The sequence below is a fragment of the Pseudophryne corroboree genome, chromosome 2 (assembly GCF_028390025.1).
Source record: "Pseudophryne corroboree isolate aPseCor3 chromosome 2, aPseCor3.hap2, whole genome shotgun sequence".
NCBI classification, from domain to species: domain Eukaryota; kingdom Metazoa; phylum Chordata; class Amphibia; order Anura; family Myobatrachidae; genus Pseudophryne; species Pseudophryne corroboree.
The window spans coordinates 445,093,250-445,119,227 of record NC_086445.1 but is presented as its reverse complement, the minus strand read 5'-3'; the positions used below and the strand labels follow the sequence as shown (position 1 = coordinate 445,119,227).

The 25,978-nt window shown below is 46.6% G+C and overlaps 1 protein-coding gene across 1 annotated transcript in view; it reads left to right on the top strand.

Moving 5' to 3' along the window:
• Positions 1 to 25,978, top strand: part of NUP88 (nucleoporin 88) — a 176,048-nt gene that overhangs the window by 20,425 nt on the left and 129,645 nt on the right. The window contains exons 3-6 of the mRNA XM_063953674.1: positions 10,878 to 11,003; positions 11,300 to 11,383; positions 11,797 to 11,967; positions 18,928 to 19,114. Coding sequence (XP_063809744.1) covers positions 10,878 to 11,003; positions 11,300 to 11,383; positions 11,797 to 11,967; positions 18,928 to 19,114 — 568 coding nt within the window. The remainder of the gene's footprint in view (positions 1 to 10,877; positions 11,004 to 11,299; positions 11,384 to 11,796; positions 11,968 to 18,927; positions 19,115 to 25,978) is intronic.

The following is a 25,978-nucleotide window of genomic DNA, read 5'->3' as shown; positions in this document are numbered from 1 at the left end:
AATTCTTATTATCCATTTCCAGCTGCGGATTGTTCGAAAAGAGAAGTTCCTCCAAAAGTAGATGCACATGTACTGCAACTTGTGCATAAATCTGCTTTACCACTGTCATCTACCTCACTAATATCACAGACAGAAGGGTAGATAGTTTCTTAAAAAATTTATTTTCTCTAGTAGGAGCAGTGGTAAGACCTGCTATGGCTTCGGCCTGGGTAGCAAAGGCAATGGGCGAATGGATAGAGGAAATAGAGAATGACAGCTCTTCTCCTAATAGGAAGCAAGAGTATCATTTAAGACAATCTGCCCAATACTTGGAAGAGGCAGCAACTGATATGGGTACAGTTGCTTCCAAAGCTTCAGCCTTGACAGTAGCCGCTCGCAGAGCAGTTTGGCTACGTACCTGGAAAGCAGATGCGGAATTCAAGAAAGAATTGGAAGCATTGCCTTTCATTGGTAATATATTGTTTGGGAAACCATCATCGAATATCCTAGAATCAGAGGCTGAATCAAAGAAGGTCAGATTTCCGGCTACTTATAACCCTAAGTCTAAGGGTTCAAAGTTTCGCTCATTTCGTTGGCAAAGCGAAAGCTAAAGAGGAGTCTAAGCAACCCCAGTTCAAAACCAGGGGTAGGAAGCAGTGGGTTAGCAAAAAGCCAGCTTCCAAGCCTGAACAGAAACCATCAGCCTGAAGAGACAGGCCTCCGCCTGGAGGATTCCAGGGTTGGGGGCCGACTCCTTCATTTTGCACACATATGGCAACAGTTAACAACAGATGCTTGGGTGCAGAAGGTGGTATCTCAGGGGTATGGGTTCCCATTCAGGAGGCAGCCTCCTCAAAGATATTTTTTTTTCACCAGCCCGTCTCGTATAGAGTCAAAGGCCAATGCCCTGCAAGAAGCAGTCCAAAAATTACTGCAGTCAGGTGTGATTGTCCCAGTATCGCCATCACAGATGGGACTGGAGTAAAATCCCTATCTATTTCTGATCCAGAAGCCAAATGGGTCATTCCGACCAATTCTCAATCTGAAAATGTTGAACAAATACATTTGGATCCCAAGGTTTCACATGGAGATGTTACGTTCCATAATGTTGGCTATGGAACCGGGAGATTACATGGTATCTCTGGATGTACGGAATGCTTACCTACATGTGCCTATAGCACTGTCTCATCAGTGTTACTTCAGGTTTGCCATCCTCCAGGAACATTTTCAGTTCCAAGCTTTGCCCTTTGGGCTAGCCACAGTACCCAGGGTGTTAACCAAAATTATGGTGGTTATGGCAGCTTGTCTGCGCAAACAGGGGATAAGAATATTCCCATACCTCGACGACCTGTTAATCCAATCACATTCGCAGGATTTACTTTTGAGCCATCTTCAACAGACAATAGTTTGTTTACAGAGACACGGGTGGCTCATAAATTGGGAAAAGTCGTCTCTGAATCCGTCACAGCGGATGGTTCATTTGGGGGTCATATTGGATTCAGACCTACAGAAAGTTCTCTTACCAGAGAAAAAGATAGTCAAGGTGCAGGTCATGTCTCAGGAAGCGTTGCACGCCCAGACATTGTCAGTCCATGCAGCAATGCGACTGTTAGGTCTGATGGTATCAACCTTCGACATGGTGGAATATGCGCAATTCCACTCCAGACCATTACAGCACCTTATTCTGACCGAATGGAACGGAAATCATCAGACGATAAAAAAGCAGATGATAAAGTTTCCAGTAAACGTAAAAAGGTCTCTAGCGTGGTGGCTACAGACAGACCATTTAAACAAGGGGAGACCCTTTTGGATAAAAGAATGGCAAGTCCTGATAACAGATGCCAGTCTGCAAGGCTAGGGGGCGGTACTCGGAAGCCTTTGGTTCCAGGGAAAATGGACCGTAAGGGAAAGTCGCCTGCCAATAAATCTGTTGGAAATAAAGGCCATTTATATATCTCTAGTTCAGGCAAAGGACAGTCTGCAAGGAAGACCAGTCCAGATTCGTTCAGACAATGCGACAGCAGTAGTGTACCTCAATCAAGGAGGAACTCACAGCAAAAGATTGGTGGAGAAAGTGACTCCCATACTAAGATGGGCAGAACTTCATCTCCCAGCATTGTCGGCAGTGGTTGTCCCAGGTGTACTGTACTGGGAAGCGGATTTTCTCAATCGACCGAATGGGCCTTACACCCAGAAGTGTTTCAGACACTAGTGAACAGATGGGGTCTACCAGAGAGAGATCTCATGGCGTCTCGTCTAAACAACAAAGTTCCGAGGTACGGATCGAGAACAAAGGATCCAGGAGCGGTCCTTGTAGACGCACGGTCAGTAGAATGGAAATTTCGTCTGGCATATATGTTCCCTCCAATATCTCTGTTACCCAGAGTAGTGAGAAAAATAAAGCAAGCAAAGGTAGCCATAATACTAATATCTCCAGCTTGGCCAAGAAGGCATTGGTACACAGATCTACTGAGAATGTCCGTGGAAGCACCGATACTGCTCCCTCAACGTCCAGATCTGCTAATGCAGGGTCCTTGTTGTCACAGCCATCTAGATCGCCTGTCTTTGACTGTGTGGCTGTTGAAACTTCTATCTTAGAAGCTAGAGGATTTTCAAAACAAGTAATCCAAACTATGCTTAGAGCAAGAAAGCCTTCTTCAGCTGCAGATGCAGGTTGGGGTTTGTTTCCAGCGCCGCCCCACCCTCCCCTCCGCCATCACTCCCTTCCCAGCTGGCATTGGAAAGCGTTTATGCACTTGCCGATGCCGGCAACCCACCGGGTCCCTGCTACTGCCAATATCTGTGTTGGTGGGGTCTCGTCTAGTGTGTACTTGGCTTTAGTGAGATTTTTGCCTCTTGAGGCCTTCACAAAGCACCCATTTACTGTTACTGATTTTCATAATTACACCATACTGCTAAAATTTAGCATACAGACACTACTATTCTAGCTTTTTCCTTGAAAATGGTGTGTAGTTCTATTCTCAACATTCAGAATGTAGACTGCTTAAAAAGTGTTATGTGGAGGGGGCGTGGCCTGCTGGCTGACTGGACTAGATGTGCTCCTACATTATCTCCCAGTCATTGCCCTTTTAAAATAATAGTTTGGGGGTCCCTAACTCCGACCTCCTGAACCTGTAATGCTGCCCGCTGCACCACTTACCAACTCGGACCAGGTAATAGAGTCTGCAGAACTGTGGGGTCCTGCCGCAGGCCCTTGCAGGTTGCGGCCTATCTCCTCACCTGAAGCCTGGGTGTCTATTTTGTTGGAGACCTGGTGTAGTGCTCCATGACCCGCGGCAATCCGGGAATCGTCTTCCGGAACGTTCTGGCAGAGAGTCCGCCCTGTGAGCCCAGAGCCCCTGCTGGTGTCTCCCACCGCACCTCCCGCTGCCAGCCCTCTAAAGTGCCAGTCCCTGAGGCTTCCATCCATCCGGTCAGTGCGGCTGCTCACTGCTGCCTCTGGTGAGCAGCTCCCGCTATCAGCCCTCTACTCACTTCCGCACTGCGCTACGGCCATCCGTGCTCCCCGCTCCTCCTAGAGCGCTGGGTCCCACTCTGGCAGCACAGATTACTGCTCTGTTGGGAGTACGGGGTCCTACTCTACCGGCCCTGCGAGTGGCCAGGATAGGGGAAACTGTTGCTCCATTACAACAGTGCCACTAACACCTCAATCTGCTCCCATTCCTTGGTGCTCCTTCACAGCCTGGCTGCCCCCTTTACGTTGACAGGGGCACTATGGCCCTCATTCCGAGTTGTTCGCTCGCAAGCTGCTTTTAGCAGCATTGCACACGCTAAGCCGCCGCCTACTGGGAGTGAATCTTAGCTTAGCAAAATTGCGAACGAAAGATTCTCTAAATTGCGAATAGAAATTTCTTAGCAGTTTCTGAGTAGCTCGGGACTTACTCTGCCACTGCGATCAGTTCAGTCAGTTTCGTTCCTGGTTTGACGTCACAAACACACCCAGCGTTCGCCCAGCCACTCCCGCGTTTTTCCCAGAAACGGTAGCGTTTTTTCACACACACCCATAAAACGGCCAGTTTCCGCCCAGAAACACCCACTTCCTGTCAATCACACTCCGATCACCAGAACGAAGAAAAAACCTCGTAATGCCGTGAGTAAAATACCAAACTTCTTAGCAAATTTACTTGGCGCAGTCGCAGTGCGAACATTGCGCATGCGCAATTAGCGGAAAATCGCTGCGATGCGAAAAAAAATAACGAGCGAACAACTCGGAATGAGGGCCTATAACTGATCTCTCAGTACCTCACCTGTTTATAGTGCTGAAATGTGTGTGTGTGTGTGTGGCTGGATGCGGCAGTGGTGTGCAGGCTCACAACCCAGTAGCCGGTATATCATAAGCCTCAGGAGTATATTATTGGCCTCCGTGTACACTACTGAGGATATAGAGCAGGCTTTTTCAACCAGTGTGCCGTGACCAGTTGCAAGGTGTGCCGCGGAGCCAGAGCAGCTTTCTGCACCTTCAGAGTGAACTGTTGGCCCGGGCTCCTCTTAGAGGATCAGTCATGCTCCGGCCATGACCTATGCCTTGATAACGCGGCAGTGTGTTATCATAAGTCACGGCCACCGCGTCTCACCACCCAGCCAGCCCACCTGCTTGCATGCATACACATCTTCCAGTTCCCGCCCGCATCCACTGCTTTCCTTTCCCACCAACATCTGCCCGACCGGCCACTGCTCAGTGTTCACAGCACTCCACTATGAACAACCCCCGCCACTGAGGGACAGGGATGGGGACAGCTGACCGGTAGGGCCTAATATTTGTTATGTTATTTCTCCTGTGTGGAGCAATAGGATTTATGGGGGAACAATGTGAGTTAATGTGGGGAGCAACATGATTCATGTAGGGAGCAATGTGATTGTTTTTTCTGTGTAGGCCAATGTATTGTATGTGTGGATTTTTTTTTTTTTACTGTGAGGGCATATGTGTTTTTTTTTAATTTTTATTTTTTCGCATGTGTTTTTTTTTTTTTTTTCTGTGGGGAACTGATGGTGTGCCTTGGTAATTTTAAAATATTGTTCGGTATGACGCGAGTAAAAAAAAAAGGTTGAAAATAACGGATATAGAGCCTTCCCTGTTTCTTGTACTATACTGGAGCTCCACCTTGTGGCCATCACTGGATATTGCATTGTGCCACACACAAAGACTGTTGTTTTTGATTTCACACTCACTGCTTTATCTTATTTGAGGTGACTGCTGCTGGACTCTCTGCGGCATCGGCTCTAATGATGTCGCACTGACAACGTCACACATTCTGCCTGGTCCCTATCCGTAGAACCCTGTGTTTCTCCTTTCTGTAACCGTGTATCCATTGCTGTACTGATCTTTGTTTATATACCAACTATGTCTCAAAGGAATAAGAAATCTCATCAACCCTCTGTTAACTTTTTCGGAAATAAATCCAAAGGCTCCCATAGTCGAATGTCGCAACCTGCATCCACCTCCTCCACCTGCGCTCCTGAAGAGGGCACCGAACCCCAAATCCAAGCAGTACTGACAGGCCTATTGGAAGGAGTTCAATCTGCTTTTAAAAAAGAACTATCTAATGCAATCTCTGCCTTTAAATCTCAATAGCATCTCTTGGTTCTAGAACGGACGCTCTAGAAACCAAAACAGACAATCTCTGTCGCTCTTGGCAACGCTTGGACAAAACTTTTAAACTTCACAACAAAATTGAAACTCTCAAGGAAAATCAAGAAGATCAAGAAAATCAATCCCGTCGAAATAACCTACAAATACGTTACATCAATGAATCTGTTCCAAGTTCCTCATTGCCTCTTTTTGACGGACCTATTTCAACATATTGTGCCTGATCTCACCGATGCGGACTGTTTATGCGATAGGGCGCACAGGGCCTTCGGTCCAAACCATCCCCCTCTCAACCACCCAGGGATGTGATAGTCCGCCTCAGCAGTTATACTCTGCCGTGATCACCTTCCAAGACATTCCTCTACAAATTTTCCAAAATGTAGCCCTTCAACGATACAAAAATGCAGGGATCTTAAACCGGTCACTAAAATCCTGCGCCAACGTCAAATTCGATATAGATGGGGATTCCCCCTTCATGTTCCACAAATATTTTTGAATAGCTCGGTCCCCATTGTCAAAACCCTGACCCAGGGTCAAGAGCTTCTGGAAAAATGTGATCTCCTCCCTGCAACAACTTCCACTGCTGCCCCTGCAGCCTCCTCTTCAGACCCGCAGCGCTCCAAACCTCCTTCACCTGACTGGTCCAAGGTTCTCCACTGTCGGTTTGCAGATGGGGATCCCACCTGATCCTAATGGGATACCCATTGTTCTCCCACATCTACTCCGTACATGAGGTTTCTCATTATCTTATGACCTCCGCTGGTTCTGAGAAGCTCCGTCCTCTCTGTTGTCTGGTGTTTTTTTTTATATTTATTTATTTATTTATTTGTTTTAAGGACAAATATTTACTAATTGTGATATTTTAGTCCTTGTTTTGATTTACTTTTTTTTTTTTTTATAATTGGTTACACTGTTCATATTTACCTCCTTCTTACCTCTCCTCCACGTCCCTCTTCCCTTCTTTTACCTCCCTTGTTCCATTCCTATTCTTCCACGCCCCCCCCCACCCCCTTCCTCATCCCCTCCCCCCCCCCCCCCCCCCCTTCCTTTTATCATAGCTGACACACAGGTACATTATCACAATCTTTGAGATACTGTTTAAATATTTTGGCTAGCACCAAGTTTTCTTAGGGCCCAGGCAGCCCTCTCCATGATTGTTTAGCTCCTGAACTACCCCCATGCTCCCTTTGTTGATTGTATTGATTATTATGCTACGTGTTTCACTGGCGGTCCCTGGTTGGGACCCATTTTTCAAGGGTTTTCGCCATCACGGGCAATCTTTTTGGCTTTCTCTCCTCCTCCTTTCTCTTTATTCCCCCCCCCCGACCCCTCCCCCGCCCTTGGTTTGGACCACCCGGTACATTACATACTATTCAGGGTTAATTTATATTATGTATGTATGTATTATAATCCGTGTTTCTTTATGTCCCTGAAATTGATATCTGTAAACGTAAATGGGCTCAACAGCCCCTTTCTTCTCTTAAGCACTATGGTCTTTGTGATTCCTGGCGCCTCAAATATCCACAAACGAGAGACTACACCAATTTTTCGGCCCCACACCAACATTACTCAAGGATCGCCGTGATTCATGTCTCCTCTTCGATCGCCTCGCTGTTTGAAGATGCTGGTATATTCCCCCTTTTACCTGGACTGTTCATGCAGGGATACGCATATTTTCCTCAATATATACAAATCCACTCCTTGAACTCGTAAATGGTGTCTAGATTAATCTCTCCTGCAACACCCCTTGGCATTGCATGATATAAAACTAGCAGCGACCCACTACTTTGATGAAAATACTTCTCCTGAAATTTCCCCAAGCATACTCTGGGAGGCTCATAAGGCCACTATTAGGGGTTTCATCATGGCCAAAATCTCTGCGATTAGGAAAAAAGCTACACAAGATATTCTATCTCTTGAATCGCATTCTTCTGTATTGACTGCCCAACACAAGACCTCTTCTTGCACCTCCCTGCTGTCTCAAATTGAATGTTTAAAAGGGCAATTGAATGCACTTTTGTCCCACCGCACCACGCATGGTGGACTAACTATATATTTTCGTAAACTTAACTCCCTCACTTTCGATCCAGAGGAGATGGTTGAGGAACTCCGGTCTTTTTAGAGCTCCCTTTATAACCTACCTGACCATTCCCTGGTTTCTTCTAGGCTTGAGGAAGTGCGTTCATACTTATCCTCCACTCCCTTGCCATGTATATCGGAATCCTAGCTATTAATTCTCAATGAGTCTATCTTGGTGGAAGAGACTGTGGCCATCATACAGTTAATGAGATCCTCTGCCGCTTCGGGCCCCAATGGATTTTCAGCCCAATATTACAAAGTATTTGCAAAGGAGTTAGCTCCACACCTTACCTCTCTTTTTTTAATGACATTCTTGATGGTGCCACGACTTTAGCTGATAGTGGTAATTCCAAAACCCGATAAGGACCCCACTCAATGTCTTAACTATAGACCTATTTCATTATTGAATGTAGACCTGAAAATATATGCCAAAATGTTAGCCTCCCGTTTGGCTCTGCTCCTTCCTCCCTTAATTCATCCTGACCAAGTTGGTTTCATTCCGGGACGCCAGGCCTCTGACAACACCAGGAGAGCCATAGACCTTGTCCACTCCATTCATAAACAGAAGCTTCCTTCTCTTATCCTAGCCCTAGGTGCTGAAAAAGCGTTTGATCGCATACCATGGCCTTTTATTTTTTGAAGTCCTCCGCAAGATGGGTTTCTCTGGTAAATTCTACGAAGGTGTATCGGCACTCTTTCGCTCCCCGACGGCAAGAGTATCTGTTAACACTGTTACTTTGACTGTCTTCGGGATCGCCAATGGCACTAGACAAGGCTGCCCTCTTTCACCCTTGATATTTTGCTCTAGATATGGAGCCCCTGTCGGCATGGATCCGTTGTAATACGAACATATCTGGTGTATCAACAGGTCCCTCAGAACACAAAATAGCATTATATGCGGATGATGCGCTAATTTCTCACTCTGACCCCACCCGATCTCTGCAACCTCTCCTCTTCGAGATAGTTATACTCCCAATACTCAGGTTATAAAGTCAACACCACCGAAACCGAAGTTCTAGATTTTTATACCCCTGCTTCATCTAAACAAGCTCTTGACGATTCATTCCCTTTTACATGGCATAAACAGAAAATTAAATACCTGGGGATTTTTTTAACCCACCGGCATCATCAGTTATTTCAGGCCAGCTATCCCCGCATCCTGGACCACATTAAATCTGACCTTCAAAGGTGGTCTGGGTATTTTATATCATGGATAGGCAGAATAAATTATTTAAAGATGAACGTACTTCCCCTGCTATTATATTTTTTCCAATCCTTACCAATATATATCCCTCCTTATGTCTTCAAATTTTTGCAATTTCACTATTACTAATTTATATGGGCTCAAAAACGTCCCCAGATTAAATTGAGTTTGCTTCAGCGTCCTTCCCGAGGTGGCGGACTAGGACTTCCCAATTTCCAGAAATACTATTACGCTGCGCAGCTCTCGCAATGTGGTGCACTTCTGATGCAGGGAAGGCCTGGGTTAACATTGAAGCTGGGGAACTGGGTTTATCAATGCTCTCCACCCTCTAGTGGCTCCCCAGGGCACGCGGCCCTCAGAAGGTCTCTTCACATCCTATAGTCTCTCGCTTTATTAGCCATCTGGGATTTTCTTAACAGACGGTTTAAACTATCCTCGGGCTCGTCTCCCCTTATCCCACTATTTCATAATCCTGTCTCCCCGCTCCCTGGCATGTGTAAGTTGTCTTTTCATTCCTGGAAGGCAGGGAACATTCTGTACTTAAATGATATCACTGCTGACGATAACTTCCCTCAATTTTCAGATATTCAGGAACAAGCAGCAATCCCAGCTAGAGATTTTTTCAGATTTTTACAAATACGCCACTTTCACTCCAAGATTAAATCCATTTTGCCTTTGTCTTCCTTTGAATCTATTTGTTGGGGGCTCTCTTCAACCAGAGGACTAATCTCCAAGATATATACACTGTTTATTGAAGATGAGTCCCCTACTCGGGATTCCCATGAGTTGGCATGGGAGGCGGATTTGGTTAACAACTGAGATTCTGAGGAATTGTCAGAAATTTGTGACAATGCTCCTTCTAGTTCCATCTGCGTCAAAATTAAAGAAAATACCTATAAGCTTTTATACCGGTTGTACAATGTACCTTCCCGGTTGAAGGCCATGTTTCCAGACACCTCGGATAGGTGTTGAGAGGATGCTCAGAAGTTACCTTCTTACATATATGGTGGGCTTGTCCACGGATCTCTGTAATATGGCAAGATGTAATTGCCCTCCTCTCGCATCTGTTCGAGGTTCCCATCCCTTCTGATCCTAGATTTTTCCTTCTTCCTCTTAACCTCCCCACTTTCTCCAGACACCAAAACAAACTGCTACGACTTATCTCCACTGCCATGACCTGTCAAATAGCTATAGATTGGGTAAAAAACCTATTCCATCACCTTTTGCAGTCCATTCTGTCACGGATCTGGTATGTTCATAAAATGGAATATATGACTAGCATAATTAACCATCTATCTAAGTCATTTGATAAAGTCTGGGCCCCCTGGCTGACCACTCAGAATGCCTCCATTTCGTAGCTGATTTCCTGAACTGGTTTTACTGCTGCAACCTCTATCCATGGTCCTTCCCAATTTCCTTACTCCTCTCTCTCTTTTCTACAACTGTTCCTTTCTTCACTTTCACCTCCTTTTGTTAGTGCCTTTGAGAAGGCACATTCTGCTCACTCTCCTCATAAAATACTGTAAAGGTGATCCAATGTTATTGTATGTTTATAGCAGATGCCTCAGTCTCGGCCTTCGTTTTGATGCTCACATGTTTTAGCTATCTGTATGATGTATGTTTTCGTGATCTGCCTAATAAAAAGTTCTTTAAAAAGTGGTATGTGGAACCCAGCATCCTAGTACAGGGATGTATAGGCATCGTAACCATCTTAGCTGCACAACTTTGAACATTACGGTAAAGCCAAGCAAGTAACAATACTGTACATCACAGTACTAGCATGTCTGGTTCTACATACCACTGTCTGCCAGCAGGGATGCACTGGGAGCACTATGCAGTTGTATTTACTGTTTTTACACAGGAAGGAATTATGGGTCATTCTATGTAGGTTTGCATCTGTCCTTTTATATAGGTAATTTTCTGTTTTGCAGTTTGTAAGCAACAGAGAAAAAGTATCTAATACATTATTATGAGACAAATTTCCATGATTTCTTCTTTTGTATGCAGAACTATCCCTATCGCTGAAAGACTGTTTACTAGCTGCACATCTTTAGTTCTAAAGCAGGCAACCTGGTACCCAAGTGAGACAGAAGAACCTCATCTAATTTTGCTAACTTCTGATAATATGATAAGGTAAAATAATCCAACACTTTTTTTCTCTATTTTTTTTCATATAGCATGATATATTTTGCATTCATACATACTTTTACATTGAATGTATCAATAAACTGAAGAGAATTTTGCGTTATAGGATAGGTATGGAATTTTATTTGTAATTAAAGAGGCAGTATTTATTAAGCTAATAATTAGGATGCTGCCCATGAGTTGGCTCCAGGCATTTACTGCACATTTACTATAAACAGTCTGTAATGTGCCGACTGTATATTAGATGGTACCGTATTTTGTTCTTACTTTGTTTTTTCTTTTAGAATCTATAGTTTACAGGATTATTTGGCACCAGAAAAAATGATCCCACTTTCCAATGCAGATGAAGAGACTCTTCCACACAGTGGGTAGGTATATGTCCATGTAGTGTAGGCTTGGCCAACATGTGGCTTTCTAGCTGCTGTGAAACTACAGGTCCCAGCATGCCCTGCCACAGTTTTGCTGTTAGGGAATGCAAAAACGTGGCAAGGCAATCTGGGATGTATAGTTCCACAACAGCTGGAGAGCCACAGGTTGTCCAGGCCTGATGTAGTGCATTATATTGTGCTATGGAGGAGTCCACTAAGGCTTTCTAAATTATAATACCGAACACCTACTTTTGAGTCTTCAATTATAAAAAAAAGAAAATGAAGATAAATGGTGCTATATATATATATACTTTTTTTTAAAGGTTTTAAGAAGTGTTCTTCAGAGATTTTGTGTTTTTCGCTGTGTTATTTCTATTTGATTTGTAGTGTTAACTTGTGTTTTGTGGCTACAGGCGATCTTACAAAGCCTCCCTCGGAGAGACTGCTGTTGCATGTACTTTTGGTCCCCTAGTTGCACTTTCAAAGGGTCATGGCCTGTACAGTAAAGAAGAGATGGTATATCCCCTCTATATACTGTATGAAAATGGAGAAACATTCCTTATTTACATTAATCTACAGAGGAGGTGAGAACACCAACACACCCAGCTTAATGCCTTAGATTGTCCTCCGTTCCATTTGACAACTCCTTTAAGTTGACAATTATTCTGTTTGATGAATAGTAAAAATGTGTGTATGTTTGTGTATATATGTAAATAGGGATATATATTGCAAACACATGCCCGTCAGCTATAACATTGAAACCACCTGCCTAATATTGTGTAGGTCTCCCTTGTGTTGCTAAAACAGCTCTGACCCGCTGAGAAATAGACTCCACAAGACCTCTAAAGGTGTCCTGTGGTATCTGGCACCAAGACATTAGCAGCAAATTCAGGCCTGTAAGTTGCTATGTGGGGCCTCCATTGCCTGGACTTTTTCCGGCACGTTCCATAGATGCTTGATCAGTTTGAGATATGGGGAATTTGGAGGCCAAGTCAACACCTTGAACTCTGTCATGTTTCTCAGACTATTTCTAAACAATTTTTGCAGCGTGGCAGGGCACATTATCTTGCTGAAAGAGGCCGCTGCCATCTGGTATACTATTGCCATGAATGGGTGCACTTAGTCTGCAGCAAGGTTTAGGTAGCATGTGTCAAATGAATGCCTGGGCCCAAGGCTTCCCAGCAGAACATTGGCCAGTACGCGACACTGCTACCTTTATTCCCAGGTCCAGTTCTGACACTCTTGTGTCCATTGTAGGTGCATTTGGTGTTAGGCAGGGGTCAGCATGGGAATTATAACCGGTCTGTGGCTACGTAGCCCCCATATGCAGCAAGCGCGCGATGCACTGTGTATTCTGACTCCTTTCCATCATAGCCAGCATTAACTGTTTGAGCAATTTGTGCTACAGTAGCTGTACTGTGTGATAGGACCAGATGGGCTAGCCTTCGTTCTCCACGTGCATCAGTGAGCCTTGGGCGTTAATGACCCTGTCATCTGTTCACAGGTTGTCCATCCTTAGACCACTTATGGGAGACACTAACCACTGCATATCAGGAACACCCCATATGACCTACTGTTTGACTATACTCCGAACCAGTCCCCTAGCTCTTACAATTTGGCCCTTGTCAAAAGTCTTTCTGATCCCTATGCTTGGCCATTTTCCCTGCTTCAAACACATCCACCTCAACGACTGATTGTTCACTTGTAGTCTAATATATTCCACCATTTGACAGGTGCCACTACAACGAGATAATCTGTGTTAGTCACCTGTCAGTGGTTTATGGCTGGGTGTATATGTGTATGTATGTGTATAATATTTTATATTAGTGTAGCATTATTTACATATTTCTCTTACGTCTTAGAGGATGCTGGGGACTCCGTAAGGACCATGGGGAATAGACGGGCTCCGCAGGAGACATGGGCACTAAAAAGAACTTTAGATATGGGTGTGCACTGGCTCCTCCCTCTATGCCCCTCCTTCATACCTCAGTTTGATACTGTGCCCAGAGGAGACTGGGTGCACTACAGGGAGCTCTCCTGAGTTTCTCTGAAAGAAAGAATTTTGTTAGGTTTTTTATTTTCAGGGAGCCCTGCTGGCAACAGGCTCCCTGCATCGTGGGACTGAAGGGAGAGAAGCAGACCTACTTAAATGCTAGGCTCCGCTTCTTAAGCTACTGGACACCATTAGCTCCAGAGGGAGTCGGAACGCAGGTCTCCCCTCGCAGTTCGTCCTGGAGCCGCGCCGCCATCCTCCTCACAGAGCCGGAAGATAGAAGCCGGGTGAGTATAAGAAGATAGAAGACTTCAGAGGCGGCAGAAGACTTCAGATCTTCACTGAGGTAACGCTGCGCGCCATTGCTCCCACACACAACACACACGGCAGGCACTGATGGGTGCAGGGGGGGGCGCCCTGGCAGCAATTTTAAACCTCTAGGACTGGCCAAAATATAGGCTCTGAGGGCTGTATATAGGAAATCCCCCACCAGTTTTTGAAGAAATCGAGCGGGACCGAAGCCCGCCGCTGAGGGGGCGGAGCTTGATCCCTCCGCACTAACCAGTGCCATTTTCTCCACAGCACACCGCTGAGAAGCTGGCTCCCCGGACTCTCCCCTGCTGAACACGGTGACAGAGGGTTTTAAAGAAGGGGGGGGGGCACATAATTTGGCGCAGTAAATATATATAATAAAAGCGCTATATATATCTGGGAATTTTTTTCCACGGTCATTGGCGCTGGGTGTGTGCTGGCATACTCTCTCTCTGTCTCTCCAAAGGGCCTTGTGGGGGAACTTCTCCGGATTAGAGATTTCCTTGAGAGTGTGGGGTGTCGGTACGTGTGTCGGCATGTCTGAAGCGGAAGGCTCTTCTAGGGAGGAGGTGGAGCAAATGAGTGTGGTGTCTCCGTCGGCAACGCCGACACCTGACTGGCTGGATATGTGGAATATTTTAAATGCAAATGTAAATTTATTACACAAAAGGTTGGACAAGGCAGAGTCCAGGGATTGTACAGGGAGTCGAGCCCTGCATTTCACTATGTCGCAGGGACCTTCTGGGTCTCAAAAGCGCCCACTATCCCAAGTAGTAGACACTGATACCGACACGGATTCTGACTCCAGTGTCGACTACGATGATGCAAAGTTGCAGCCAAACTTGGCTAAAAGTATTCATTATATGATTATTGCAATAAAAGATGTGTTGCATATAACAGATGACCCCTCTGTACCTGACATGAGGGTCCACATGTTTAAAGAAAAGAAGCCTGAGGTTACTTTTCCCCCTTCACATGAGCTAAATGAGTTGTTTGAAAGGGCTTGGGAAACTCCAGACAAGAAACTGCAGATTCCCAAAAGGTTTCTTATGGCGTATCCTTTCCCGGCTAAGGACAGGATACGGTGGGAATCCTCCCCCAGGGTGGATAAGGCGTTGACGCGCTTATCCAAAAAAGTGTCGCTGCCGTCTCAAGATACCGCAGCCCTCAAGGATCCTGCTGATCGCAGACAGGAAACGACTTTAAAATCAATATATACACATACAGGGGCTTTACACAGGTCGGCGATAGTGTCGGCTTGGGTTTGTAGCGCTGTAGCAGCGTGGACAGATACCTTATCGGCTGATATTGATACGCTGGATAAGGAAACCATTTTATTGACCCTGGGTCATATTAAGGATGCTGTCCTATATATGAGAGATGCTCAGAGAGACGTTGACCTACTGGGTTCCAGAGCCAACGCTATGGCGATTTCTGCTAGGCGAGCCCTATGGACCCGCCAATGGACGGGTGATGCCGACTCGAAGAGGCATATGGATGTTTTGCCTTACAAGGATGAGGACTTATTTGGGGAAGGTCTCACGGACCTGGTTTCCACAGCTACTGCAGGTAAATCAACTTTTTTGCCTTATGTTTCCTCACAGCCTAAGAAAACGCCACATTATCAGATGCAGTCCTTTCGGTCGCATAAATCCAAGAGAGTACGGGGATCTTCCTTTCTTGCCAGAGGTAAGGGCAGGGGGAAAAAGCTGCCAACTACAGCTAGTTCCCAGGAGTAGAAGTCCTCCCAGGCTTCTACAAAATCCACCGCATGACGCTGGGGCTCCGCTGAGGGAGTCCGCCCCAGTGGGGGCACGTCTTCGACTTTTCAGCCACGTCTGGGTTCAATCACAGGTGGATCCCTGGGCAATAGACATTGTTTCCCAGGGTTACAAGCTGGAATTCGAAGAGGTGCCTCCTCGCCAGTTTTTCAAATCGGCCCTACCGGCTTCTTCCCTAGAGAGGGAGGTAGTTTTAAATGCAATTCAAAAATTGTGTCTTCAACAAGTGGTGGTCAATGTTCCCCTGCTTCAGCAGGGGATGGGGTATTACTCAACCCTGTTTGTGGTCCCGAAACCGGATGGTTCGGTCAGACCCATTCTGAATTTAAAATCCTTAAACCTATACTTGAAAAGGTTCAAGATGGAATCGCTCAGAGCGGTCATCGCCAGCCTGGAGGGGTGGGGGGGATTATATGGTGTCCCTGGACATAAAGGATGCATACCTTCATGTCCCCATATATCCTCCTCATCAGGCGTTCCTGAGATTTGCTGTACAGGATTGTCATTACCAATTTCAGACGTTGTCGTTTGGGCTTTCCACGGCCCCGAGGATTTTCACCAAGGTAATGGCGGAAATGATGGTGCTCCTGCGCAAGCAGGGAGTCACAATTATCCCGTACTTGGACGATCTCCTAATAAAAGCAAGATCAAGAGAGCTGTTGCTGAATAGCGTATCGCTCTCCCTGAGGGTGTTGCAGCAGCACGGCTGGATTCTCAATCTCCCAAAATCACAGTTGGTTCCAACGACCCGTTTGCCTTTCTTAGGCATGATTCTGGATACAGAACAGAAAAGGGTTTTTCTCCCGAGGGAAAAGGCCCAGGAACTCCAGAACTTGGTCAGGGACCTGTTGAAGCCGAAAAGGGTGTCGGTGCATCAATGCACTCGAGTTCTGGGAAAGATGGTGGCGTCTTACGAGACCATTCCATTCGTCAGGTTCCATGCGAGGACTTTTCAGTGGGACCTTCTGGACAAGTGGTCCGGGTCACATCTACATATTCATCAGATGATCAGCCTGTCCCCCAGGGCCAGGGTATCTCTCCTGTGGTGGCTGCAGAGTGCTCACCTTCTAGAGGGTCGCAGGTTCGGCATTCAGGACTGGGTTCTGGTAACCACGGACGCGAGCCTCCGAGGATGGGGAGCAGTCACACAGGGAAGAAACTTCCAAGGTCTGTGGTCAAGCCAGGAGGCTTGTCTACACATCACCGTACTGGAATTAAGGGCCATACACAACGGCCTTCGTCAAGCGGAGAATTTGCTTCGCGACCCACCGGTTCTGATTCAGTCAGACAACATCACCGCAGTGGCTCATGTAAACCGCTAAGGCGGAACAAAGAGCAGAGTGGCAATGGCAGAAGCCACCAGGATTCTTCGCTGGGCGGAAAATCATGTAAGCGCACTGTCTGCAGTGTTCATTCCGGGAGTGGGCAACTGGGAAGCAGACTTCCTCAGCAGACACGACCTGCAACCAGGGGAGTGGGGACTTCATCGGGAAGTCTTTGCACAGATTGCAAGTCAGTGGGGACTGCCCCAGATAGACATGGCGTCCCGCCTCAACAAAAAGCTACAGAGGTATTGCGCCAAATCCAAAAGACCCTCAGGCGGTAGCAGTAGACGCCCTAGTGACACCGTGGGTGTTCCAGTCGGTCTATGTGTTTCCTCCTCTTCCTCTCATACCCAAGGTGTTGAGAATAATAAGAAAAAGAGGAGTGAGACCAATTCTCATTGTTCCAGATTGGCCACGAAGGACCTGGTATCTGGATATGCTGGAAATGCTCACAGAAGATCCGTGGCCTCTTCCTCTAAGGCAGGACCTGTTACAACAGGGGCCATGTCTGTTCCAAGACTTACCGCGGCTGCGTTTGACGGAATGGCGGTTGAACGCCGGATCCTAGCGGAAAAGGGAATTCCGGATGAGTTCATTCCTACTCTGATAAACGCTAGGAAAGACGTGACAGCGAAACATTATCACCGGATATGGCGAAAATATGTTTCTTGGTGTGAGGCCAGGAATGCTCCTACGGAAGAATTCCATCTGGGCCGTTTCCTTCACTTCCTACAGACTGGAGTGAATTTGGGCCTAAAATTAGGCTCCATTAAGGTTCAGATTTCGGCCTTATCCATTTTCTTTCAAAAAGAATTGGCTTATCTCCCAGAAGTACAGACTTTTGTGAAGGGAGTGCTGCATATTCAGCCTCCTTTTATACCTCCGGTGGCGCCTTGGGACCTTAACGTGGTGTTGAGTTTCCTTAAGTCGCACTGGTTTGAACCACTTCAAACGGTGGAGTTAAAATATCTCACTTGGAAGGTGGTCATGTTATTAGCCTTGGCTTCGGCTAGGCGAGTGTCGGAATTGGCGGCTTTGTCTCATAAAAGCCCCTATCTGGTTTTCCATATGGATAGGGCGGAATTGCGGACCCGTCCTCAATTCTTGCCTAAGGTGGTGTCACCTTTTCATATGAACCAACCTATTGTGGTGCCTGTGGATACACGAGATTTGGAGGATTCCGAGTCCCTTGATGTAGTCAGGGCTTTGAAAATGTATGTGGCCAGAACGGCTAGAGTCAGGAAAACAGAAGCACGGTTTGTCCTATATGCAGCCAACAAGGTTGGCGCCCCTGCTTCGAAGCAGACTATTGCTCGCTGGATCTGTAACACGATTCAGCAGGCGCATTCCACGGCTGGATTGCCGTTACCAAAATCGGTCAAGGCCCATTCCACTAGGAAGGTGGGCTCGTCTTGGGCGGCTGCCCGAGGGGTCTCGGCACTACAACTGTGCCGAGCTGCTACTTGGTCGGGTTCAAACACCTTTGCAAAGTTCTATAAGTTTGATACCCTGGCTGAGGAGGACCTAAGGTTTGCTCATTCGGTGCTGCAGAGTCATCCGCACTCGCCCGCCCGTTTGGGAGCTTTGGTATAATCCCCAGGGTCCTTACGGAGTCCCCAGCATCCTCTAGGACGTTAGAGAAAATAAGATTTTAAACCTACCGGTAAATCTTTTTCTCGTAGTCCGTAGAGGATGCTGGGCGCCCGTCCCAAGTGCGGACTACTTCTGCGAGACTTGTATATAGTTTTGCTTACGTAAGGGTTATGTTATAGTTTCATCAGGTTGGACTGATGCTACGTTGTTTTTTCATACTGTTAACTGATTAATAGATACACAAGTTATACGGTGTGATTGGTGTGGGCTGGTATGAATCTTGCCCTTGGATTAACAAAAATCCTTTCCTCGTACTGTCCGTCTCCTCTGTGCACAGTTTCTCTAACTGAGGTCTAGAGGAGGGGCATAGAGGGAGGAGCCAGTGCACACCCAGACCTAAAGTCTTTCTTAAAGTGCCCATGTCTCCTGTGGAGCCCGTCTATCTCCATGGTCCTTACGGAGTCCCCAGCATCCTCTACGGACTACGAGAAAAAGATTTACCGGTAGGTTTAAAATCTTATTTTTTTTTCTCCCCCTTAGTGGCAGCAATATTGGTAAGCTATTGGGCCCACTTCCAATGCATCCTGCTGCAGAGGATAACTATGGCTATGATGCCTGTGCAGTGCTCTGCTTACCCTGTGTCCCCAACATCCTAGTCATTGCTACAGAGGCAGGACTGTTATATCACTGTGTGGTGCTGGAGGGAGAAGATGATGATGAGCAGACGGTGAGTAAAACATCCATTTGGTTTGGGACACGGGTTGTTGCTACCAACAAGCAGTTTTGCCTTTCCCACGTATCAATAACTTATTTCTCTCCTACCATTTTTATATTGTATACTGGCTTTATTAAATTTTTTTAGTATGGGACATTTAATACTCAGGTCGCCATTACACGTGGTTAGATGCATTCTAAGTAAGTGGAGACTGGTAGTTAAAATAATACTCCCTTGGATGGAGCACCTCCTCTGCTCCAGTTACCAGCTAGGCAGGCTGGTAGTGGGTTGTCTTTTTCTTAGTAAATAGACTCCTAAGCACTAGAAGCGCTGTAATACGGTCTGCAAAATGTAATCTAGTGCTATTTTTTCAGAACAGGAAGGCACAGATTTTTATTCCAAACTGTTCCTTGTAAAGCATGCCTCGGGCATGTCACACTATTCTGTATCTGAGGAGACTTTAATAAATTTGTCAGTGCCAGCCAGGTTTGCCTAGAATCAATTAATTCTATACTCGTGTCTGTTAGTGAAGGGAATTCTCTCACCTCCATAGTTCAGCACTCAAGGTCTCTAGGATTCTGGCTCATGTAACAACGCTATCCGTTTGCTTGTCTGCCCTTCAGCCTGAAAACATCTCTAATAACCTTAACAATGGTACTAGTGACAATAATAACAGACTTATTGAAACAAGGGGTCAGTTTCTGACCGTATCTGGGCAACATCCTGGTACTGGAAAAGTTGGAACAAAAAGTAAATGCCAGGTTATTAAAGCTGATAACTTTTATGCAGAGTGGCTATGAAGCAACGAAACAGCCAACTCGTACCTTGGCAATGATGGCTTGATCACAACGTTGAGTTATTAAGAAAGCCAAAAGTCTTTGATCGGGTAAAAAGAGGATTTTGGTACTTACCGATAAATCCATTTCTCTGAATCCTCTAGGGGACACTGGAGTCCTATATAGTAGGGGTGTGAAGCTTGCAACCGGAGGTGTGGCACAATCTAAAATTAGCATTGTGTGCACAGCCGGTTCCTCCCCCTTCACATCCCTCCTCCCTCAGTTTAGAAAATTTGACTGAGAGAATAGGACATGATACTTGAGCTCATGGCGAGGAACCGAACCGTACAACCTATCAAACAGCACCCAAGAACTCTTAACTGAAAAACTAACGCTGTTTGTACAAACCTTGGAAAATGTATATCAGGCACAGAGCCCCAATGTGATTTGATCCAATGACCTTGTTCGTTAGAAGAGTCCTTTGGACAGGAAATGTGAACCCAGCAGGCTGACAGCACCGAGGCGGGCGTCCAGTGTCCCCTAGAGGATTCAGAGAAATGGATTTATCGGTAAGTACCAAAATCCTCTTTTCTCTTTCATCCACTAGGGGACACTGGAGTCCTATACAGTAGAGGACGTCCCAAAGTTATCCCCCAGGGAGGGAGTGCTGTCGGTGACCTGCAAAACTTAACGTCCAGACTTAGAGTCCCCGGACGCAAAAGTATCAACCTGTAAAATCTTGCGAACCTGTGGGCTGAGGACCACAGTGCCGCCTTGCAAAGGTAAGTAGTGGAAACCCCTCTGGCCGCCGCCCAGGAGTCGCCCACTGGTCTGGTGGAAGGAGCACCCGTCTGAAACGGAACCCGTTTGCCATAGGAAATGTAAGTTTGCCGAATGGCAAGTCTAGACCAAGATTGCTCAGATGCTGGCCATACGCTTCTGAGGCACATCACAAAGAACCAAGAAATGGTCCGACCTTCTGAAGGACGAAGTAACTTGTAGGCAAACCCGGACCCAGCCCAGGACACGTCTCTATCTGCGAGACCCGGAAAATATACTACAATTGGTTGGGTTACTTGAAGCTCCGAAAAAAACCATAGGAAGGAAAGCTACTTTTGTACTGAGATCTGCCCAAAAGCACCCAACCCAGAAAACCGCCTGGCCGGAGCCAAGGCCAGCATTAACTTGACCGTCATAGATAGATATTTCAGGTCTGTTTAAACACCAATTTTAAGTGCCAAGACGCAGTAGGAGGACGAAGAAGGGGATTGGATCCCCCGAACCCCCTGTACAAAGGTTTGAACCTCAGGCAAGGCTGTTAACCACTTTCGAAATAGGATGGATGGAACCTAAACTTGACCGCTCAGAGAACCCAGCCTCAGTCCTACTTCCTGATCTGCCAAAAGGAAAAGTAGAAGTCTGGAGAAATGGAAGTTCGCCGAATTCCACCCACCTCATGACACTAGCCCTATTACCTATACTAAGGCTTGTAGTAGTGTATGGCTGTGACCGGCCTCCTAGCGGCAATCATCGTAAGAATAGTCGATCCTGGTATCCCTCTGTTTCATAGGATCCGGGTTTCAATAACCGCGCCGTTAAAAGTAGCCCGTTTCTGGATGTTGGATAGGTCCCTGAGATAGCAGGGCTCCTCTCTGAGATAACCTTAAAGGATCTTCCGTTGGTAACCCACGCAGCGGGCCAATCTGGTGCGATTAGAATCACAGACACTCGCTCTCGTTTCAACCCCCTTTTAGAACCCTGAGAATGAGTTGGAAAGGTGGAAAAATGTAAACCCTCCTGTAACACCAAGAAAGTGTTAATGTGTCCACTCCTTCAGCTGTTGGACCCTTTGTCTCGGATACATTCCACGTGGCTTCCTTTAACGCCATTCCGTTCCTTTTTCCTCCTTGACGGTCTACGTATGCCGTCGTCGTGACGGTGTTCGACTGCATCCTTATGTGTTGACCAACGACCTGGCCCCTTTGGCCAAGAAAGAGGTATTCCCCAGGAGCGTCCAACTGCTCCGAAACTAATGCTATTCTAAGACAGCACCCTAACCTTTGAGGCTGGCGTCTGCTGGCAGGAACCACCAATCCCAAATGTTGAATCTCTAGCCTGCTGCGAGATTCCTATGCAATGACAAATAAAGTAAGGAAGTGCGTAAGCGTGGTGGTAGTCGGAGTCTTTGTCGTAGAAGCCAGTGTGACCTTGCTCCCTGAGCAATGAGGTTCATCTGTAATGGACGGGAATGAAGCCTGCCACCAACTTCCCGAACAATTCCACACAGAGGTGTAGAAAATCGTCCCGGACCTCAGTACCTGAGTCTGTAGGTCCTGGACCTTTGTTCTTTGGTAGGAATCCTCTCAGTAGTACCCTGTCCAAGAGGAGACCGAGGAATTGAATCTGTTGAGTTGGCCAGAGGTTGGATCTCTGGAAATTCACAATCTCCCCATATTGAACAAGAATGGATGGGATGTGTGAACATCCCTGATTAACTGGTCTCGAGAGGATGCATTGATTAGCATGTCGCCTAGATAAGGACGAATCGTGACTTCAACCGTCCCGAGTCTGCAAACATGAATGCCATGATCTTCTGTCAAGAGTCTTGGGGCCAGTGATAGACTGAACGGCCAGGCCCTAAATTGGTAGCGATCCCTCAGCAGTGCAAACCTTAAGTAAGCCTGGTGAGGGGCTCAGATTGGGATATGCAGATCTGCATGTTCTAAACTTGCAATTATCGACTGGATTGATTCCAGTCTGAATTTGTGAAATGGAGTATCGGCCGGACTGTCCTGTCTGACTTGGCATCGACAAAAGGATTGGAGTAGAGAGCCATTCCTCACTGAGAGGCGGCAACCGGGAGAAAGACCTCCTGAACGTAGCAATCTTTCCCTAGCCGGCAGTAGTTCTTATTCTTTCTGAGGGCACCGAGGCAACTTCAGACTTTCGCCCACCTAGGGGAATACCAGGTGAGCCGTGAGACCGTCCTGTCACGGTCTTGTCAGCAGATTCATCCCGCTTTCTGGTTGCCTGTGAGCGGCCTCTACCTCTGCCCCCACGTACTTGTGTATCAAAAACTCTTCCTTGGGCTCGCAAGGACTGAGCTCTAAAAGAATTCCCCGCTGTTGCCGAATAACCTCTCCTAACCTGTGTAATGGTTCTTGTATAAGGAGTAGGCAGACAAGTGGACGCTGTAGCCTGCGAAATCCACTTGTCCAACACTGGACCGAAAAACATCTCGTCCTCAAAGGGGGGTATTCTACCGCACCTTGGTGTGAATATCCCTAGAGGCTTGACACAAGTGTGAAGCTGAATCTTGAATGTATTACGCCAGTTGGGTAACTTCTTCCAAGCCATTTTCCCCTTAAATAGCCTGTACTATGCGTCCAGACCATGCTCCCACGGCCTTGTCAACCCACGCGCAGACGACCGTAGGTCTTTGTGTTGCGCCTGCCACAAAAATTGACGCTAAAGCTGCGTCAACCTCTTAAGGTCGTTATATGAGGTAACGATAAGATTGTGTTCTTTGACAACCGTCCTAGGAAAACACCCACAAGCGGCGGAAACTCCCATTTATCCATTATACTCTTAGGAAAGGGATAAGTTACTGGAAACCCTTTTTGGAAATAGAAACCGGTAGTCAGGGTGGTTCCAAAACCACCTCCATTTGAGACTGGAGGGATTTAGGAATTGGAAAACGCTGCTGAACGCGCTTTTGTAATTCGAACAAGTCGAATCTACGGGCTCCTTTACTCATTGTACCTTAAAGTCTAGGATCACAGATTGTTGTGATTGCCTTGTCAACTTCTGGAAATTCGGCGTCTAGGTGAGATTCAATCAACTCACCCATTGTATCAATGAGAAGACCCGCTTCCATCTTGTTTCCGGTACGAGAGGAAGAGGCCCTTTTAACCGCCTTGCACATTGTTACCGCTTGTGCGAGAGGCGTTAACCTTATGAGCAAGTCATCCATAGTCTTTGAGAATCCCGTAACACTGATTGTTGCGTGCGGGATTCCGGTATCCCATCGGAGATTCTATCTACAAGGTTATCCTTGTCGTAGCCGGAGCACTGCTACCGGGTGGAGCGTCCCTGTCTAAGCAGGAATCGCACACCCCGGACCGCCTTCCTCGGGCTCGTACCCGTGTGCTGTCTTTGATACATTATGTACAAACATAACAGGTCTCTGTCCCGTTGGAGGTCTTTGCATGAAACCTGTCATGGAAACCCCCTACCAGGATCTTTCGTGGCGCTTTCACCCTTTAACTAGGAAGAGAAAGGCCATGAGAGATGACGGAAGCAAAGTTATCGGATCCGGCTGGAATTACTGTTCCCTTCTTTATATAGAAACTAGAACAGGACAAAAATATATTTATATAAATAAAGAAAAAATAAATTAAGAGAAACCCAGCCGACATGCAACCTCTACACCTCAAACCGTAACTCAGCTCTGATGGTAGAGTTTGTATCCGCTTGCTTCCTTGTATTTTCGTTAGGATCTTTATAATAGAAGTCCGTTGAAAATATAAATAGTATGTTGAGGAGCCTGCATCTAAGGTAACGGAATACCGTAGTAGATGACGGGAACAGTTGTATACTGGATTTATCTGGCTGGATTCTGAGAAAAAATAAATAAATATTAAGTACACTAAACAACAGCCTCTTTGCAACCCTCGCATACAAAAGTGAGGTCGGGGTTGATATCCAGACGTTCCCTAAATTTTCCTAGGATCTTTGTATTAGAAGTCCCTTGAAAATTATAAAGCATAAAGATGCTTGATTTAAACCATGTCAAACAAATCCTTTGCAGCAGAGACCTAAAATAAAAACTACCAGCAGAGGGAGCAATTACTACATCTTTCCTAAGTCTAACCTAGGTATAAAAAAACCCCTCCCTCTGTCCTTTCACTGGCTGAGGGAAATGTTGTCACTATTGGGGGCTGTACTTTTGCTGAAAAGTCACTTGGCGCCTTTTACTGTATGTAAAGATGGCCGCCACTAAAAAATAGTATGTACTTCATTAAAAACCCCCTGATATGTTTCATAGCCGCTGCTCACCCTGCTATATCTCAGTCCAAGTGTATTGGCCCTTACTGTGCCCCCGTCTCTCTCAGCCCTCCGCTCTCTGTGCAGCTGTAGGAAAGAGCGGCTGTGCCTCAGCGAGGCGGTGGGAAGTGTCGGGCAGGCGCGCTTCAGCAGCCGGCGGGACCATCCGAGCGGGCGGCTGTGCATCAGCAAGGCGGGGGGAAGTGCCGAGCGGGCAGCTGCGCGTCGGCGGGCGGCGGTGAGAGATACAGCCCGCAGTCTCCCCTTGACTTTCTTCTGCGGCCGGCGGGAGTAACATGCGAGCGCTCTGGGACAGCGCTGAATGTGAAGCTCCTTCTCCTGTCTTCCTCCTCCTTCAGTGCTGGGGCGGTAAGGTTTGAAAATGAATTAACTAGAATAGGGGAGTGGGCGGGGGATGCTGCACCCGCCGTGATAGAGCCTCATTGTCTGACTAATGGCCCTGAAATACAACCAGTACTCACTGTCTCTGTGCTCCGGATTTTTGTTGTAGGAAGAGAGAAGCAGATCCCTTTATTGGGATCCTAGTCTCCTTTCAGTAATGCCTGCACCTTCCTTTTGTTAGGAAGGATTGGGCTATGTCCACTTAGGTTCTGCCTGCTTCCTCCTTTGCTAGGTGGGATTGGGCTCTTCTTGAAGATATGTCTTTTAAAACCTGCACCCTCCTTTTAATTAGGAGGGATTGGGCCAGTCATGAATGACTAAAAAAATAAAATAATATTTTGTAATTAAATAAAGAAAAACTGCAAGGAGCAGGAGCTCCCTTCTTGTGCTTGTACCTCCTAGCACAATTTTCTAAACTGAGGGAGGAGGGATGTGAAGGGGGAGGAACCGGCTGTGCACACAATGCTAATTTTAGATTGTGCCACACCTCCGGTTGCAAGCTTCACACCCCTACTGTATAGGACTCCAGTGTCCCCTAGTGGATGAAAGAGAAATAATCCAGATTAGAAACACAAGGAATGACTCTTAGATCCAGAATGGTTAATACTAAACAGACTCCAGTTCTGTGGGATGGGGAGCTCCCCTTTTCAAT